The sequence below is a fragment of the Chiloscyllium plagiosum genome, unplaced genomic scaffold (genome assembly GCF_037043375.1).
Source record: "Chiloscyllium plagiosum isolate Xiang-an unplaced genomic scaffold, Cpla_swu_hap1 HiC_scaffold_17, whole genome shotgun sequence".
Lineage (NCBI taxonomy): Eukaryota > Metazoa > Chordata > Chondrichthyes > Orectolobiformes > Hemiscylliidae > Chiloscyllium > Chiloscyllium plagiosum.
Genome location: NW_028270155.1, coordinates 70,210,569 through 70,232,539, shown reverse-complemented (window position 1 = coordinate 70,232,539; position 21,971 = coordinate 70,210,569). Strand labels below are relative to the sequence as shown.

The following is a 21,971-nucleotide window of genomic DNA, read 5'->3' as shown; positions in this document are numbered from 1 at the left end:
CACACACCCCCACACTCTATCATGCACACTTTCTCTCTCTCTGTCTCACACTCACATACACCCACACTCTCTATCATGCACACTTTCTCTCTGTCACTCTCACTCTCACACACATCCACACTCTCTCTCATACACACTTTCTCTCTCTCTCTCTCTCTCTCTCACACACACCCACACTCTCTATCATGCACACTTTCTCTCTGTCTCTCTATCTCACACACACCCACACTCTCTATCATGCACACTTTCTCTCTGTCTCTTACTCTCTCACACACCCACACTCTCTATCATGCACACTTTCTCTCTGTCTCTCTCTCTCTCACACGCACCCAGACTTTCTATCATGCACACTTTCTCTTTCTCTCTGTCTCTCTCTCTCTCTCACACACACACACACACTCTCTGTCATGCACACTTTCTTTCTGTCTCCCTCTCTCTCTCACACACCCACACTCTCTATCATGCACACTTTCTCTTTGTGTCTCTCTCTCACACATACCCACACTCTCTATCATGCACACTTTCTCTCTGTCTCTCTCTCTCTCACATACCCACACTCTCTATCATGCACACTTTCTCTCTGTGTCTCTCTCTCTCTCACACATACCCACACTCTCTATCATGCACACTTTCTCTCTGTCTCTCTCTCTCTCACACATACCCACACTCTCTATCATGCACACTTTCTCTCTGTTTCTCACTCTCTTACACACACCCACACTCTCTATCATGCACACTTTCACTCTCTCTCTCTCACACACCCCCACACTCTCTATCATGCACACTTTCACTCTCTCTCTCACACACCCACACTCTCTATCATGCACACTTTCTCTCTGTCTCTCTCTCTCACACACACCCACACTCTCTATTATGCACACTTTCTCTCTCTCTCTCTCACACACCCACACTCTCTCTCTGTCTCTCTCTCTTTCTCACACCCACACTCTCTATCATGCACACTTTCTCTCTGTCTCCCTCTCTCACACACACACCCACACTCTCTATCATGCAATTTCTCTCTGTCTCCCTCTCTCACCCACACTCTCTATCATGCACACTTTCTCTCTCTCTCTCACACCCACACTCTCTATCATGCACACTTTCTCTCTGTCTCTCTCGCTCTCTCTCACACACACCCATACTCTCTATCATGCACACTTTCTCTCTGTCTCTCTCTCTCTCACACACACACCCACACTCTCTGTCATGCACACTTTCTCTCTCTCTCTATCTCTTGCTCTCTCTCACACACCCCCACACCCACACTCTCTATCAGGCACACTTTCTCTCTGTCTCTCTCTATCTCTCTCTCACTCACACACACTCTCTATCATGCACACTTTCTCTCTGTCTCCCTCTCTCTCTCTCACACACCCACACTCTCTGTCATGCACACTTTCACTCTCTCTCTCACACACCCACACTCTCTATCATGCACACTTTCTCTCTGTCTCTCTCTCTCTCTCACACCCACACTCTCTATCATGCACACTTTCTCTCTCTCTCACACCCACACTCTCCATCATGCACACTTTCTCTCTGTCTCTTTCTCTTACACACACACCCACACTCTATCATGCACACTTTCTCTCTGTCTCTCTCTCTCTCACACACACACACTCTCTATCATGCACACTTTCTCTCTCTCTCTCTCACACCCACACTCTCCATCATGCACACTTTCTCTCTGTCTCTTTCTCTAACACACACACCCACACTCTCTATCATGCACACTTTCTCTCTGTCTCTCTCTCTCTCACACACCCACACACTCCATCATGCACACTTTCTCTCTGTCTCTTTCTCTTACACACACACCCACACTCTATCATGCACACTTTCTCTCTGTCTCTCTCTCTCTCACACACACACACTCTCTATCATGCACACTTTCTCTCTCTCTCTCTCACACCCACACTCTCCATCATGCACACTTTCTCTCTGTCTCTTTCTCTAACACACACACCCACACTCTCTATCATGCACACTTTCTCTCTGTCTCTCTCTCTCTCACACACCCACACACTCTATCATGCACACTTTCTCTCTGTCTCTCTCTCTCTCTCACACACCCCCACACTCTCTATCATGCACACTTTCACTCTCTCTCTCTCACACACCCCCACACTCTCTATCATGCACACTTTCTCTCTCTCTCACACACACCCCCACACTCTATCATGCACACTTTCTCTCTCTCTGTCTCACACTCACATACACCCACACTCTCTATCATGCACACTTTCTCTCTGTCACTCTCACTCTCACACACATCCACACTCTCTCTCATACACACTTTCTCTCTCTCTCTCTCTCTCTCTCACACACACCCACACTCTCTATCATGCACACTTTCTCTCTGTCTCTCTATCTCACACACACCCACACTCTCTATCATGCACACTTTCTCTCTGTCTCTTACTCTCTCACACACCCACACTCTCTATCATGCACACTTTCTCTCTGTCTCTCTCTCTCTCACACGCACCCAGACTTTCTATCATGCACACTTTCTCTTTCTCTCTGTCTCTCTCTCTCTCTCACACACACACACACACTCTCTGTCATGCACACTTTCTTTCTGTCTCCCTCTCTCTCTCACACACCCACACTCTCTATCATGCACACTTTCTCTTTGTGTCTCTCTCTCACACATACCCACACTCTCTATCATGCACACTTTCTCTCTGTCTCTCTCTCTCTCACATACCCACACTCTCTATCATGCACACTTTCTCTCTGTGTCTCTCTCTCTCTCACACATACCCACACTCTCTATCATGCACACTTTCTCTCTGTCTCTCTCTCTCTCACACATACCCACACTCTCTATCATGCACACTTTCTCTCTGTCTCTCACTCTCTTACACACACCCACACTCTCTATCATGCACACTTTCTCTCTGTCTCTCACTCTCTCACACACACCCACACTCTCTATCATGCACACTTTCTCTCTGTCTGTCTCTCTCTCTCACACACACCCACACTCTCTATCACGCACACTTTCACTCTCTCTCTCTCACACACACGCACCCACACTTTCTATCATGCACACTTTCTCTTTCTCTCTGTCTCTCTCACACACACATGCACACTCTCTATCATGCACACTTTCTCTGTCTCTCTCTCTCTCTCACACACACACCCATACTCTCTATCATGCACACTTTCTCTCTGTCTCTCTTTCTCTCACACACACCCACACTCTCTGTCATGCACACTTTCTCTCTCTCTCTCACACCCACACTCTCTATCATGCACACTTTCTCTCCCTCTCTCTCTCTCTCGCTCTCTCTCACACACACACACCCACACTCTCTATCAGGCACACTTTCTCTCTGTCTGTCTGTCTCTCTCTCTCTCTCAAACACCCACACTCTCTATCATGCACACTTTCTCTCTCACACACACCCACACTCTCTATCATGCACATTTTCACTCTCTCTCTCTCTCTCACACATGCACCCACACTTTCTAACATGCACACTTTTTCTTTCTCTCTGTCTCTCTCTCTCTCTCTCACACCCCCACCCTCTCTATCATGCACACTTTTTCGTTCTCTCTGTCTCTCTCTCTCTCACACACACCCACACACTCTATCATGCACACTTTCTCTCTCTCACACCCACACTCTCTATCATGCACACTTTCTCTCTGTCTCTCTCTCTCTCACACACACACCCACACTCTCTGTCATGCACACTTTCTCTCTGTCTGTCTCTCTCTCTCACACACACCCACACTCTCTATCACGCACACTTTCACTCTCTCTCTCTCACACGCACCCACACTTTCTATCATGCACACTTTCTCTTTCTCTCTGTCTCTCTCACACACACACGCACACTCTCTATCATGCACACTTTTTCTTTCTCTCTGTCTCTCTCTCTCTCTGTCTCTCACATACACCCATACTCTCTATCATGCACACTTTCTCTCTGTCTCTCTCTCTCTCACACACACCCACACTCTCTATCATGCACACTTTCTCTCTCTCTCTCACACCCACACTCTCTATCATGCACACTTTCTCTCTGTCTCTCTCGCTCTCTCTCACACACACCCACACACACTCTCTATCATGCACACTTTCTCTCTGTCTCTCTCTCTCTCACACACACACCCACACTCTCTATCATGCACACTTTCTCTCTCTCTCTCTCTCTCTCACACCCACACTCTCTATCATGCACACTTTCTCTCTCTCTCACACCCACACTCTCCATCATGCACACTTTCTCTCTGTCTCTTTCTCTTACACACACACCCACACTCTATCATGCACACTTTCTCTCTGTCGCTCTCTCTCTCACACACACACACTCTCTATCATGCACACTTTCTCTCTGTCTCTTTCTCTAACACACACACCCACACTCTCTATCATGCACACTTTCTCTCTGTCTCTCTCTCTCTCACACACCCACACACTCTATCATGCACACTTTCTCTCTGTCTCTCTCTCTCTCTCACACACCCCCACACTCTCTATCATGCACACTTTCACTCTCTCTCTCTCTCACACACCCCCACACTCTCTATCATGCACACTTTCTCTCTCTCACACACACACCCCCACACTCTATCATGCACACTTTCTCTCTCTCTGTCTCACACTCACACACACTCACACACACCCACACTCTCTATCATGCACACTTTCTCTCTGTCACTCTCACTCTCACACACATCCACACTCTCTCTCATACACACTTTCTCTCTCTCTCTCTCTCACACACACCCACACTCTCTATCATGCACACTTTCTCTTTCTCTCTGTCTCTCTCTCTCTCTCACACATACCCACACTCTCTATCATGCACACTTTCTCTCTGTCTCTCTCTCTCTCACACGCACCCAGACTTTCTATCATGCACACTTTCTCTTTCTCTCTGTCTGTCTCTCTCTCTCACACACACACGCACTCTCTGTCATGCACACTTTCTTTCTGTCTCCCTCTCTCTCTCACACACCCACACTCTCTATCATGCACACTTTCTCTTTGTGTCTCTCTCTCTCACACATACCCACACTCTCTATCATGCACACTTTCTCTCTGTCTCTCTCTCTCTCACACATACCCACACTCTCTATCATGCACACTTTCTCTCTGTCTCTCACTCTCTCACACACACCCACACTCTCTATCATGCACACTTTCTCTGTCTCTCTCTCTCTCACACACACCCCCACACTCTCTGTCATGCACACTTTCTCTCTGTCTCCCTCTCTTTCTCTCACACACCCACACTCTCTGTCATGCACACTTTCTCTGTCTCTCTCTCACACACACACCCACTCTCTATCACGCACACTTTCACTCTCTGTCTCTCTCACACACACGCACCCACACTTTCTATCATGCACACTTTCTCTTTCTCGGTGTCTCTCCCTCTCTCTCACACACACCCACACTCTATCATGCACACTTTCTCTCTGTCTCTCTCTCTCTCTCACACACACCCACACTCTCTGTCATGCACACTTTCTCTCTCTCTCTCTATCTCTTGCTCTCTCTCACACACACACACACCCACACTCTCTATCAGGCACACTTTCTCTCTGTCTCTCTCTATCTCTCTCTCTCTCACACACACCCACACTCTCTGTCATGCACACTTTCACTCTCTCTCTCACACACCCACACTGTCTATCATGCACACTTTCTCTCTGTCTCTCTCTCTCTCACACACCCACACTCTCTATCATGCACACTTTCTCTCTCTCTCACACCCACACTCTCCATCATGCACACTTTCTCTCTGTCTCTTTCTCTTACACACACACCCACACTCTCTATCATGCACACTTTCTCTCTGTCTCTCTCTCTCTCACACACACACACTCTCTATCATGCACACTTTCTCTCTCTCTCTCTCTCTCTCTCACACACCCCCACCCTCTCTATCATGCACACTTTCACTCTCTCTCTCTCACACCCACACTCTCCATCATGCACACTTTCTGTCTCTTTCTCTTACACACACACCCACACTCTCTATCATGCACACTTTCTCTCTGTCTCTCTCTCTCACACACCCACACTCTCTATCATGCACACTTTCTCTCTGTCTCTCTCTCTCTCACACACACCCCCACACTCTCTATCATGCACACTTTCACTCTCTCTCTCACACACACACCCACACTCTCTATCATGCACACTTTCTCTCTGTCTCTGTCTATCTCTCTCTCACACACACCCCCACACTCTCTATCATGCACACTTTCACTCTCTCTCTCTCTCTCTCACACACACCCACACTCTATCATGCACACTTTCTCTCTCTCTCTCTCACTCTCACACACATCCACACTCTCTCTCATACACACTTTCTCTCTCTCTCTCTCTCTCACACACGCACCCACACTCTGTATCAACCACACTTTCTCTCTGTCTCTCTCTCACACACACCCACACTCTCTATCATGCACACTTTCTCTCTGTCTCTCACTCTCTCACACACCCACACTCTCTATCATGCACACTTTCTCTCTGTCTCTGTCTATCTCTCACTCACACACACCCCCACACTCTCTATCATGCACACTTTCACTCTCTCTCTCTCTCACACACACCCACACTCTATCATGCTCACTTTCTCTCTCTCTCTCACTCTCACACACATCCACACTCCCTCTCATACACACTTTCTCTCTCTCTCTCTCTCTCTCACACACACCCACACTCTCTATCATGCACACTTTCTCTTTCTCTCTCTCTCTCTCTCTCTCACACGCGCGCAGACTTTCTATCATGCACACTTTCTCTTTCTCTCTGTCTCTCTCTCTCTCACACACACTCTCTATCATGCACACTTTCTCTCTGTCCCCCTCTCTCTCTCACACGCCCACACTCTCTATCATGCACACTTTCTCTTTCTCTCTGCCTCTCTCTCTCTCTCACATGCCCACACTCTCTATCATGCACACTTTTTCTCTGTGTCTCTCTCTCTCACACACACCCACACTCTCTTTCATGCACACTTTCTCTCTGTCTCTCTCTCTCTCACACATACCCACACTCTCTATCATGCATACTTTCTCTCTGTCTCTCACTCTCTCACACCCACCCACACTCTCTATCATGCACACTTTCTCTCTGTCTCTCACTCTCTCACACACACCCACACACTCTATCATGCACACTTTCTCTCTGTCTCTCTCTCTCTCACACACACACCCACACTCTCTGTCATGCACACTTTCTCTCTCTCTCTCTCACTCTCACACACATCCACACTCTCTCTCATACACACTTTCTCTCTCTCTCTCTCTCTCTCACACACACCCACACTCTCTATCATGCACACTTTCTCTTTCTCTCTGTCTCTCTCTCTCTCACACACACACCCACACTCTGTATCATCCACACTTTCTCTCTGTCTCTCTCTCACACACACCCACACTCTCTATCATGCGCACTTTCTCTCTGTCTCTGTCTATCTCTCTCTCACACACACCCCCACACTCTCTATCATGCACACTTTTACTCTCTCTCTCACACACACCCACACTCTATCATGCACACTTTCTCTCTCTCTCTCACTCTCACACACATCCGCACTCCCTCTCATACACACTCTCTCTCTCTCTCTCTCTCTCACACACACCCACACTCTCTATCATGCACACTTTCTCTTTCTCTCTCTCTCTCTCTCACACACACGCACCCACACTTTCTATCATGCACACTTTCTCTTTCTCTCTGTCTCTCTCTCTCTCACACACCCACACTCTCTATCATGCACACTTTCTCTTTCTCTCTGTCTCCCTCTCTCTCTCTCACACACCCACACTCTCTATCATGCACACGTTTTCTTTCTCTCTGTCTCTCTCTCTCGCTCACCCACACTCTCTATCATGCACATTTTCTCCCTGTCTCTCTCTCTCTCTCTCTCTCTCTCTCTCTCTCTCTCTCTCTCACACACACACACACACACACACACACACACACACACACACACACACACACACACACACACACACACACTACATTGCACACTTTCTCTGTCTCCCTCTCTCTCTCTCACACACCCACACTCTCTATCATGCACACTTTCTCTCTCTCTCACACACACACTCTGTATCATGCACACTTTCTCTCTCTCTCTCTCTCACTCACACACACACACTCTCTATCATGCACACTTTCTCTCTGTCTCCCTCTCTCACACACACACCCACGCTCTCTATCATGCACACTTTCTCTTTCTCTCTGTCTCTCTCTCTCTCTCTCTCACACACACCCACACTCTCTATCATGCACACTTTCTCTCTGTCTCTCTCTGTCTCTCTCACACACACACACACACACTCTCTATCATGCACACTTTTTCTTTCTCTCTGTCTCTCTCTCTCTCACACACCCACACTCTATCATGCACACTTACTCTCTGTCTCCCTCTCTCTCTCACACACACCCACACTCTCTGTCATGCACACTTTCACTCTCTCTCTCACACACCCACACTCTCCATCATGCACACTTTCTCTCTCTCTCACACCCACACTCTCCATCATGCACACTTTCTCTCTGTCTCTCTCTCTCTCTCTCACACCCACACTCTCCATCATGCACACTTTCTCTCTCTCTCACACCCACACTCTCCATCATGCACACTTTCTCTCTGTCTCTTTCTCTCTCTCACACACACACACACTCTCTATCATGCACACTTTCTCTCTCTCTCTCTCACACCCACACTCTCCATCATGCACACTTTCTCTCTCTCTCTTTCTCTTACACACACACCCAAACTCTCTATCATGCACACTTTCTCTCTCTCTCTCTCGCTCTCTCTCACACACCCACACTCTCTATCATGCACACTTTCTCTCTCTCTCTCTCACACCCACACTCTCCATCATGCACACTTTCTCTTTCTCTCTGTCTCTCTCTCTCTCACACACACACACACCCACACTTTCTATCATGCACACTTTCTCTTTCTCTCTGTCTCTCTCTCTCTCTCACACACCCACACTCTCTATCATGCACACTTTCTCTTTCTCTCTGTCTCTCTCTCTCACACACACGCACCCACACTTTCTATCATGCACACTTTCTCTTTCTCTCCATCTCTCTCTCTCTCACACACCCACACTCTCTATCATGCACACTTTCTCTTTCTCTCTGTCTCCCTCTCTCTCTCTCTCACACACCCACACTCTCTATCATGCACACTTTTTCTTTCTCTCTGTCTCCCTCTCTCTCTCTCACACACACACACACTCTCTCTATCATGCACACTTTCTCTGTCTCCCCCTCTCTCACACACACCCACACTCTCTGTCATGCACACTTTCACTCTCTCTCTCACACACCCACACTCTCTATCATGCACACTTTCTCTCTGTCTCTCTCTCTCACACACACCCACACTCTCTATTATGCACACTTTCTCTCTCTCTCTCTCACACACCCACACTCTCTCTCTGTCTCTCTCTCTTTCTCACACCCACACTCTCTATCATGCACACTTTCTCTCTGTCTCCCTCTCTCACACACACACCCACACTCTCTATCATGCACTTTCTCTCTGTCTCCCTCTCTCACCCACACTCTCTATCATGCGCACTTTCTCTCTCTCTCACACACACACTCTGTATCATGCACACTCTCTCTCTCTCTCTCACTCACACACACACACTCTCTATCATGCACACTTTCTCTCTGTCTCCCTCTCTCACACACACACCCACACTCTCTATCATGCACACTTTTTCTTTCTCTCTCTCTCTCACACACCCACACTCTATCATGCACACTTACTCTCTGTCTGTGTGTGTCTCTCTCACACACACACACACTCTATCATGCACACTTTATCTCTGTCTCTCTCTCTCTCACACACACCCACACTCTCTATCGTGCACACTTTCTGTCTGTCCCTCTCTCACCCACATACTCTCTCACACACACACTCGCACATATACATACACACACGCTCTCGCGCGCGCACACACACACGCACACTCACTCACACAGACACGCACACTCTCAGACACGCTCTCACACACACGCTCTCTCACACACGCTCTCTCACACATGCTCTCACACACGTACACTCACACGCACGCGTGCACACACACACTCTCACTCACACTCACACACTCTCTCTCTCTCTCATACCCACGCTCTCACACTCCCACGCTCTCACACTCCCACGCTCTCACACTCCCATGCTCTCACACTCCCATGCTCTCACACTCCCATGCTCTCACACTCCCATGCTCTCACACACCCATGCTCTCACACTCCCACGCTCACACTCCCACGCTCACACTCCCACGCTCACACTCCCACGCTTTCACACTCCCACGCTCTCACACTCCCACGCTCTCACACTCCCACGCTCTCACACTCCCACGCTCTCACACACCCACGCTCTCTCACACACCCACGCTCTCTGACACACCCACGCTCTCTCACACACCCACGCTCTCTCACACACCCACGCTCTCCCACACACCCACGCTCTCCCACACACCCACGCTCTCCCACACACCCACGCTCTCTCACACACCCACGCTCTCTCACACACCCACGCTCTCTCACACACCCACGCTCTCTCACACACCCACGCTCTCTCACACACCCACGCTCTCACACACACCCACGCTCTCACACACACCCACGCTCTCTCACACACCCACGCTCTCTCACACACCCACGCTCTCTCACACACCCAATCGCTCTCACACCCCCAATCGCTCTCTCACCCCCACGCTCTCACACCCCCAATCGCGCTCTCACACCCCCAATCGCTCTCACACCCCTACGCTCTCACACCCCCACGCTCTCACACCCCCAATCGCTCTCACACCCCTACGCTCTCACACGCACGCACGCTCACACGCACGCACACACTCTCACACGCCCGCACACACTCTCACACGCACGCACACACTCTCACACGCACGCACACACTCTCACACGCACGCACACACTCTCTCTCACACACATACACTCTCTCTCACACACACTCTCTCTCACACACTCTCTCTCACACACTCTCTCTCTCTCACACACTCTATCTCACACACTCTCTCTCACACACACTCACGCACGCACATACACACACACTCTCTCATGCACACACACTCTCACGCGCGCACACGCTCACACACACACTCTCTCACACGCACACACTCACTTTCTATTTCACTCACACACGCACACTCTCTCTCTCTCTCTCTCTCACACACACACTTTCTCTCTCTCTCCCACACACACCCACACCCACACTCTCGCACCCACACTCTCGCACCCACACTCTCGCGCACACTTTCTCTCTGTCTGTCTGTCCCTCTCTTTCTCACTCTCACACCCACTCTCTCTATCATGAACACTTTCTCTCTCTATCACACACACACAAACACACCCGCACTCTATAATACACTCTCTCTCTCACACACACACTCTATCATGCACACTCTCTCTTTCTCTCCCACACACCCCCATACACTCTATCATGCACACACACCTTTTCTGTCTCTCTCTCTCTCTCACACACTCACACAATCACACTCTCTCGCTCTCTCTCTCTCACTCTCTCTCTCTCTCACACACACACTCTCTCGCTCTCGCTCACAGGTTCTCACCTACGCGCACTCTCACCCACGCGCACTCTCACCCACACGCACTCTCACCCACGCGCACTCTCACCCACGCGCACTCTCACCCACGCGCACTCACACACCCACGCGCACTCTCACCCACGCGCACTCTCACCCACGCGCACTCACACACCCACGCGCACTCACACCCACGCGCACTCACACCCACGCGCACTCACACCCACGCGCACTCACACCCACGCGCACTCACACCCACGCGCACTATGACCCACGCGCACTCACACACCCACGCGCACTCACACCCACGCGCACTCACACACCCACGCGCACTCACACACCCACGCGCACTCACACACCCACGCGCACTCACACACCCACGCGCACTCACACACCCACGCGCACTCACACACCCACGCGCACTCACACACCCACGCTCTCTCTCACTCCCACGCTCTCTCACGCACACGCACACGCACACACTCACACATGCGCACGCACTCACACACTTTTTCTGTCTCTCGCGCACACACACACGCTCTCGCACACGCTGTCTCACGCTCACGCTGTCTCACGCTCATGCTCTCTCACGCTCACGCTCTCTCTCGCTCACGCTCTCTCACGCACACGCTCTCTCACGCACGCTCTCTCACACACGCTCTCTCTCTCACGCACGCTCTCTCTCTCACGCACGCTCTCTCACACCCCCACGCTCTCACACCCCCACGCTCTCACACCCCCACGCTCTCACACCCCCACGCTCTCACACCCCCACGCTCTCACACCCCCACGCTCTCACACCCCCACGCTCTCACACCCCCACGCTCTCACACCCCCACGCTCTCACACCCCCACGCTCTCACACCCCCACGCTCTCACACCCCCACGCTCTCACACCCCCACGCTCTCACACCCCCACGCTCTCACACCCCCACGCTCTCACACCCCCACGCTCTCACACCCCCACGCTCTCACACCCCCACGCTCTCACACCCCCACGCTCTCACACCCCCACGCTCTCACACCCCCAATCGCTCTCTCACCCCCAATCGCTCTCACAGCCCCAATCGCTCTCACAGCCCCAATCGCTCTCACAGCCCCAATCGCTCTCACACCCCCAATCGCTCTCACACCCCCAATCGCTCTCACACCCCCAATCGCTCTCACACCCCCAATCGCTCTCACACCCCCAATCGCTCTCACACCCCCAATCGCTCTCACACCCCCAATCGCTCTCACACCCCCAATCGCTCTCACACCCCCAATCGCTCTCACACACCCAATCGCTCTCACACCCCCAATCGCTCTCACACCCCCAATCGCTCTCACACCCCCAATCGCTCTCACACCCCCAATCGCTCTCACACCCCCAATCGCTCTCACACCCCCACGCTCTCACACCCCCACGCTCTCACACCCCCAATCGCTCTCACACCCCCAATCGCTCTCACACCCCCACGCTCTCACACCCCCAATCGCTCTCACACCCCCAATCGCTCTCACACTCCCAATCGCTCTCACACCCCAACGCTCTCACACCCCCACGCTCTCACACCCCCAATCGCTCTCACACCCCCAATCGCTCTCACACCCCCAATCGCTCTCACACCCCCAATCGCTCTCACACCCCCAATCGCTCTCACACCCCCAATCGCTCTCACACCCCCAATCGCTCTCACACCCCCAATCGCTCTCACACCCCCAATCGCTCTCAAACCCCCAATCGCTCTCACACCCCCAATCGCTCTCACACCCCCAATCGCTCTCACACCCCCAATCGCTCTCACACCCCCAATCGCTCTCACACCCCCAATCGCTCTCACACCCCCAATCGCTCTCACACCCCCAATCGCTCTCACACCCCCAATTGCTCTCACACCCCCAATCGCTCTCACATTCCCAATCGCGCTCTCACACCCCCAATCGCTCTCACACCCCCAATCGCTCTCACACCCCCAATCGCTCTCACACCCCCAATCGTTCTCACACCCCCAATCGCTCTCACACCCCCAATCGCTGTCACACCCCCAATCGCTGTCACACCCCCAATCGCTCTCACACCCCCAATCGCTCTCACACCCCCAATCGCTCTCACACCCCCAATCGCTCTCACACCCCCAATCGCTCTCACACCCCCAATCGCTCTCACACCCCCAATCGCTCTCACACCCCCAATCGCTCTCACACCCCCAATCGCTCTCACACCCCCAATCGCTCTCACACCCCCAATCGCTCTCACACTCCCAATCGCGCTCTCACACCCCCAATCGCTCTCACACTCCCAATCGCTCTCACACCCCCAATCGCTCTCACACCCCCAATCGCTCTCACACCCCCAATCGCTCTCACACCCCCAATCGTTCTCACACCCCCAATCGTTCTCACACCCCCAATCGCTCTCACACCCCCAATCGCTCTCACACCCCCAATCGCTCTCACACCCCCAATCGCTCTCACACCCCCAATCGCTCTCACACCCCCAATCGCTCTCACACCCCCAATCGCTCTCACACCCCCAATCGCTCTCACACCCCCAATCGCTCTCACACCCCCAATCGCTCTCACACCCCCAATCGCTCTCACACCCCCACGCTCTCACACCCCCACGCTCTCACACCCCCACGCTCTCACACCCCCAATCGCTCTCACACCCCCACGCTCTCACACCCCCACGCTCTCACACCCCCACGCTCTCACACCCCCACGCTCTCACACCCCCACGCTCTCACACCCCCACGCTCTCACACCCCCACGCTCTCACACCCCCACGCTCTCACACCCCCACGCTCTCACACCCCCACGCTCTCACACCCCCACGCTCTCACACCCCCACGCTCTCACACCCCCACGCTCTCACACCCCCACGCTCTCACACCCCCACGCTCTCACACCCCCACGCTCTCACACCCCCACGCTCTCACACCCCCACGCTCTCACACCCCCAATCGCTCTCACACCCCCAATCGCTCTCACACCCCCAATCGCTCTCACACCCCCAATTGCTCTCACACTCCCAATCGCGCTCTCACACCCCCAATCGCTCTCACACCCCCAATCGCTCTCACACCCCCAACCGCTCTCACACCTCCAATCGCTCTCACACCCCCAATCGCTCTCACACCCCCAATCGCGCTCTCACCCCCAATCGCGCTCTCACCCCCAATCGCTCTCACACCCCCAATCGCTCTCACACCCCCAATCGCGCTCTCACCCCCAATCGCTCTCACACCCCCACGCTCTCACACCCCCACGCTCTCACACCCCCACGCTCTCACACCCCCAATCGGTCTCACACCCCCAATCGGTCTCACACCCCCAATCGCGCTCTCACCCCCAATCGCGCTCTCACCCCCAATCACGCTCTCACCCCCAATCACGCTCTCACACCCCCAATCGCTCTCACACCCCCAATCGCTCTCACACCCCCAATCGCTCTCACACCCCCAATCGCGCTCTCACACCCCCAATCGCGCTCTCACACCCCCAATCGCTCTCACACCCCCAATCGCTCTCACACCCCCAATCGCTCTCACACCACCACGCTCTCACACCCCCAATCGCTCTCACACCCCCAATCGCTCTCACACCCCCAATCGCTCTCACACCCCCAATCGCTCTCACACCCCCAATCGCTCTCACACCCCCGCGCTCTCACACCCCCAATCGCTCTCACACCCCCAATCGCTCTCACACCCCCAATCGCTCTCACACCTCCAATCGCTCTCACACCCCCAATCGTTCTCACACCCCCAATCGCTCTCACACCCCCAATCGCTCTCACACCCCCAATCGCTCTCACACCCCCAATCGCTCTCACACCCCCAATCGCTCTCTCACCCCCAATCGCTCTCACACCCCCAATCGCTCTCACACCTCCAATCGCTCTCACACCCCCACGCTCTCACACCCCCAATCGCTCTCACACCCCCACGCTCTCACACCCCCACGCTCTCACACCCCCAATCGCTCTCACACCCCCAATCGCTCTCTCACCCCCAATCGCTCTCACACCCCCAATCGCTCTCACACCTCCAATCGCTCTCACACCCCCACGCTCTCACACCCCCAATCGCTCTCACACCCCCACGCTCTCACACCCCCACGCTCTCACACCCCCACGCTCTCACACCCCCACGCTCTCACACCCCCACGCTCTCACACCCCCACGCTCTCACACCCCCACGCTCTCACACCCCCACGCTCTCACACCCCCACGCTCTCACACCCCCACGCTCTCACACCCCCACGCTCTCACACCCCCACGCTCTCACACCCCCAATCGCTCTCACACCCCCAATCGCGCTCTCACACCCCCAATCGTGCTCTCACACCCCCAATCGCTCTCACACCCCCAATCGCTCTCACACCCCCAATCGCTCTCACACCACCACGCTCTCACACCCCCAATCGCTCTCACACCCCCAATCGCTCTCACACCCCCAATCGCTCTCACACCCCCAATCGCTCTCACACCCCCACGCTCTCACACCCCCAATCGCTCTCACACCCCCAATCGCTCTCACACCCCCAATCGCTCTCACACCTCCAATCGCTCTCACACCCCCAATCGTTCTCACACCCCCAATCGCTCTCACACCCCCAATCGCTCTCACACCCCCAATCGCTCTCTCACCCCCAATCGCTCTCACACCCCCAATCGCTCTCACACCTCCAATCGCTCTCACACCCCCACGCTCTCACACCCCCAATCGCTCTCACACCCCCAATCGCTCTCACACCCCCACGCTCTCACACCCCCACGCTCTCACACCCCCACGCTCTCACACCCCCACGCTCTCACACCCCCACGCTCTCACACCCCCACGCTCTCACACCCCCACGCTCTCACACCCCCACGCTCTCACACCCCCACGCTCTCACACCCCCACGCTCTCACACCCCCACGCTCTCACACCCCCACGCTCTCACACCCCCACGCTCTCACACCCCCACGCTCTCACACCCCCACGCTCTCACACCCCCACGCTCTCACACCCCCACGCTCTCACACCCCCACGCTCTCACACCCCCACGCTCTCACACCCCCACGCTCTCACACCCCCACGCTCTCACACCCCCACGCTCTCACACCTCCACGCTCTCACACCCCCAATCGCGCTCTCACCCCCAATCGCTCTCTCACCCCCAATCGCTCTCTCACCCCCAATCGCTCTCTCACCCCCAATCGCTCTCACACCCCCAATCGCTCTCACACCCCCAATCGCTCTCACACCCCCAATCGCTCTCACACCCCCAATCGCTCTCACACCCCCAATCGCTCTCACACCCCCAATCGCTCTCACACCCCCAATCGCTCTCACACCCCCAATCGCTCTCACACCCCCAATCGCTCTCACACCCCCAATCGCTCTCACACCCCCAATCGCTCTCACACCCCCAATCGCTCTCACACCCCCAATCGCTCTCACACCCCCAATCGCTCTCACACCCCCAATCGCTCTCACACCCCCAATCGCTCTCACACCCCCAATCGCTCTCACACCCCCAATCGCTCTCACACCCCCAATCGCTCTCACACCTCCAATCGCTCTCACACCTCCAATCGCTCTCACACCTCCAATCGCTCTCACACCTCCAATCGCTCTTACACCTCCAATCGCTCTTACACCTCCAATCGCTCTCAGACCCTCACGCTCTCACACCCCTACGCTCTCACACGCACGCACACACTCTCACACGCACGCACACACTCTCTCTCTCTCTCTCTCTCACACACACACACACACACACACACACTCTCTCTCTCTCTCTCTCACACACACACACACTCACAAGCGCACACTCTCTCACGCTCTCACAGACACACTCTCACACACACACACACTCACACTCGCACACACACACGCTCACACACACTCACGCACACGTTTTTTGTCTCTCCCATGCGCGCACACACATTCACATGCACACACACTCACACACGCACACTCTCACGCGCACACACACTCAGAGACACACATACACTCTCACACGCACACTCAGTCACATACTCTCACTCATGCACACGCACTCATGCACACACTCACTCACGCGCACGCTGATATACTCGCACGCACACACACGCGTGCACACTCACGCGCACACACACACACATTCATGCACACCCACACACTCTATCTCACACACACTCTCTCTCACACTCACATTTTTTCTGTCTCTCTCACTCACGCACACACACTCACACACACACATACTCTCACACTCACACACTTTTTCTTTCTCTCTCTCTCACACACTTGCACACACACCCACACGCGCTGTCTCACACGAGCTCTCTCACACACTCTCACTCATGCACACTTTCTCTGTCTGTCTGTCTCTCTCACTCTCACACTCTCACTCTCTATCATGCACACTTACTCTCTCTCTCTCTCTCACACACCCACACACTATCATGCACACTCTCTTTCTCTCCCACACATCCCCATACACTCTATCATGCACACACACTTTTTCTGTGTCTCTCTCTCTCTCTCACACACACACACGCACTCTCTCTCTCACACACCCACTGTCTTATACACACACACTGTCTTATACACACACACTGTCTTATACACACACACTGTCTTATACACAACACACTGTCTTATACACACACACTCGGGAAGTCCCAAAGACCTCATTTCAGAGTTACTGCTGTGCACCCGCGTATAAGACCATCAGTTAATTCCAGCAAGGTGCCAATTCCAATGTGACTTGGATGAACCAGAACGTGAAAAGCAGGGGTTTCCAGGGGATTTGAGGAAGGGTGTTTTCAACCAGAGGCTGGTGGGAATGTGAACGTGCACTGCCTATGAGGGTGGCTTTTAAAGGTACTGGGATAAGCTGTCGAAATGTCCTAACATCCAAGGCTGTGGGCAGGAAAGTGGAGCTGGTGTAGGTAGTGGTGTCTTTTTGGCAGTACAGGCTTTGATGGGCCAAAGGGTCTTGTGTGCTGGATGACTCTATGAACTTCTTTACCCTCATCAGACAGCCCAAGGCCTTTCACAGTAGCGTTGTCAAACAGAGTTTGACAATGACGTGTTTCTTTACACCCAGAGAGTGGGAGACGTATGGAATGCACTGCCGGGGGTAATGGTGGAGGCCAATTCGACCGGGGGCATTTAAGGGGCTTTCAGATAAGCCACATGACCGTGCAAGAAATGGAGGGATATGGACCAAGTCTGGATTAGTGGTGCTAGAAGAGCACAGCAGTTCAGGCAGCATCCGAGGAGCAGTAAAATCGACGTTTCGGGTGGACCGAGGGCAGGTGGAAGGGATCAGTTTAACTTGGCGTCATCTTCGGCAGCATCCATGCCTTTCAAGGCACAGCCACTGATGGGGGAAGCGATCTAATTTGGTCCTGGAGCCAGAATTGGAGGAATCTCACAGGGCTGTGGGGACGGATGAGATTCCAAACACTGGGAGGGGGTGAAGCCAGGCAAGGGTTTGATCTTGGGGGTGACTAAACTTTGAGAAGGAGCAGGTCAAGGCACGGGGCAGGGGGGTGACTGCAGTCAAGAGAGTCAGGTGTTCGACCTCACACGTACATGTCTGGGAATACTGTCCAGTCAAATCAGAACTCGGCGTTCCCGCTCGCTCCCTGCGGTCCTTAGCCTGGTCTTCCCCAAGACTCGCTCACTCAGCCGCCCGTTCTTCTGTTTGTATGGCAGAACCGAGAGGCTGAGAACCTCTACGCTGGGATCCAGAGTAATAACTACAACGTGCGCTCGGACTCACTGAAGGGACTGGCAGTCCTCTCCAAGGATATCACCTTTGCCCAGGAGTTCATCAGCAAAGATGGGATTGCTGTGCTGGTCCGCATTGTGGAGAATGGCCATGAGTGAGTAGGGAGCCCTCAGCTCCACCTAGAGGCGCTCTCGGTGCGCTGCAGGCCTCCGAACCAAAGAGCTCTTTGGTCAGTCACCTTGCTACCCGCTCCGCTGGGACTGACCAAACTGCTTTCCGCCCACTGGGGCTCCTTTTCAAGCTAGCGCCCCGTTTCAGTGTAACAGGCGTGGCTGCCAAACTGCACGCAGCAAGCACGGTGGCTCATTGGTTAGCACTGCTGCCTCACAGCTTCAAGGACCCGGGTTCGATTCCAGCCTCGGGCGTGTGTGTGTGTCTGTGTGTCTGTCTGTGTGTGTCTGTCTGTGTGTGTCTGTCTGTGTGTGTCTGTCTGTGTGTGTGTGTCTGTGTGTGTCTGTGTGTGTGTCTGTGTGTGTGTCTGTGTGTGTGTCTGTGTGTGTGTCTGTGTGTGTGTCTGTCTGTGTGTCTGTCTGTGTGTGTGTCTGTGTGTGTCTGTGTGTGTGTGTGTGTCTGTGTGTGTGTGTGTGTGTGTGTGTGTGTGTCTGTGTGTGAGTGGAGTTTGCACGTTCTCCCCGTGTCTGCATGGGTCTGCCCTGGGTGCTCCGGTTTCCTCCAACAGTCCAAAGACGTGCAGATGAGGTGGATTGGCCGTGGGAAGTTGCCCATAGTGTCCAGGGATGTGTCGGTTGGGTATACGGACGATGGGAAATGCAGGGTTACATGGATCGGATGGCAGGGTGGGTCTGGGTCTGGGTGGGATGCTGTTCAGAGGGTCAGTGTGAACCCAATGGGCCAAATGGCCTGTTTCCACACCTGAGGGGATTCTGTGTCCTACACAATGACAGCGGTTAAATGACATTAAGTTGTAATTGACGGTGAAGGGTTTTGGAGCTATTTCTTTGCAGAGTTGTGGAATATGCCAGTATGGAAAGAGACTGTGCCTAAAGGGATAGGCTGGGCTTAGTTGTCCCTGGAGCATCGGAGGCTGAGGGAGGACCTTATCGAGGGTTATAACATCATGGGGGGGGCATGGATCGGGTGAATATGTATCCTCATTGCCGTCTCTTTGACCCAGGCTATTCATCCTTGCCCTCACGGAGTTTGCACAGTCTGGTGGGAGCCCTAGTAACAGACTGTCTCTTGTGTGTTACAGCACCGGTGAGAGCTTGGCTTACGCCCTGAGTGCATTTATCGAGCTGATGGAACACGGAGTCGTTTCCTGGGAAACCCTCAACCATGTTTTCATCAAGAAGGTCAGTCATCACCTCTCCCTGAGACAGCACTGGCCAGCTGCACACTCCCCTCCCCCCCCCCCCCCCCCCCCTCCACTTCTGGAGGTCAATTCGACTGGGGGACATTTAAGGGGCTTTTAGATAAGTCACATGACCGTGCAGGGAATGGAGGGATATGGACCGAGAGCAGGCAGAAGAGATCAGTTTAACTTGGCGTCACCTTTGGCATAACATGGTCCTTATGCCATACTGTTCTATGGGCTACAAAGTACTTCGGGCAATATAAGGTCAGAGGACCATACGCTCAGTCCAGGAGAGAGGTAAACGCTGTAAGGAGGGGTGCTGATGGGTTAGCGCCTGTATTGGGCTTGCTTTCATTGCTTTTCCACTCCGTGGGATGTGGGCATCGCTGGCAAGGCCAGCTCTTGCTTCCAACGGCAAAAGTGAGGACTGAAGATGCTGGAGTTTAGATCAGAGTGGTGCTGGAAAAGCACAGCAGGTCAGGCGGCATCCGAGGGGCAGGAAAATCGACGTTTTGTGCAAAAGCCCTTCATCAGGAATAGAGGCAGGGAAGCCTCCAAGGTGGAGAGATAAATGGGGGGGGCTCTTTCTGCCTGTCCCTCGCTGCCCTTTGACCTGTGTGCTTTGCAAGGCCTGGGGCCTAGCTTCAGTGGGCAGGTCAGAGTTAAACACATTACTGTGTGCCTGAAGTCACATGGAAGATGTCTCTGAAGGACCTGAAGATACCAAATGGATTTTTACAACAATCGGTGATTGTATCACCTTAACTTAAACTACATTTCAATCCCAGATTTATTAATGTAGTTTAAAACTGCACCTTGGAGTGCAGGTTCATAGTTCCTTGAAAGTAGAGTCCCAGGTAGACAGGATAGTGAGGAAAGCATTTGGTATACTTACCTTTATTTCTCGTGCATTGAGTATAAGAGTTGAGAGGTCATGTTGCAGCTGTACGGGTCATAGGTTAGGCCACTTTCAAAATACTGCATTCAGTTCTGGTCTCAAACCAAGGATGGTTTAAAACTCAAAAGGGTGCAGAAAAGATTTACAAGGATATTGCCAGGGTGTTGGAGTGACAGGGAGGGGCTGAACAGGCTGGGGCTGTTTTCCCTGGAGCGTCGGAGGCTGAGGGGTGACCTTATAGAGGTTTATAAAATCATCGAGGGGCATGGAAAGGGTAAATAGACAAAGTATTTTCCCCAGGGTGGGGGGGGTCCAGAACCAGGGTCTGGCTTAAGGTGAGAGGGGTAAGATATAAAAGAGACCTAAGGGGTAACGTTTTCACACAGAGGGTGGTGTGTGTATGGAATGAGCTGCCAGAGG

The 21,971-nt window shown here is 53.3% G+C and overlaps 1 protein-coding gene across 1 annotated transcript in view; it reads left to right on the top strand.

The window, feature by feature from the left end:
• Positions 1-21,971, top strand: part of elmo3 (engulfment and cell motility 3) — a 184,940-nt gene that overhangs the window by 80,131 nt on the left and 82,838 nt on the right. Inside the window, exons 6-7 of the mRNA XM_087996061.1 lie at positions 19,263-19,432; positions 20,552-20,651. Coding sequence (XP_087852187.1) covers positions 19,263-19,432; positions 20,552-20,651 — 270 coding nt within the window. The remainder of the gene's footprint in view (positions 1-19,262; positions 19,433-20,551; positions 20,652-21,971) is intronic.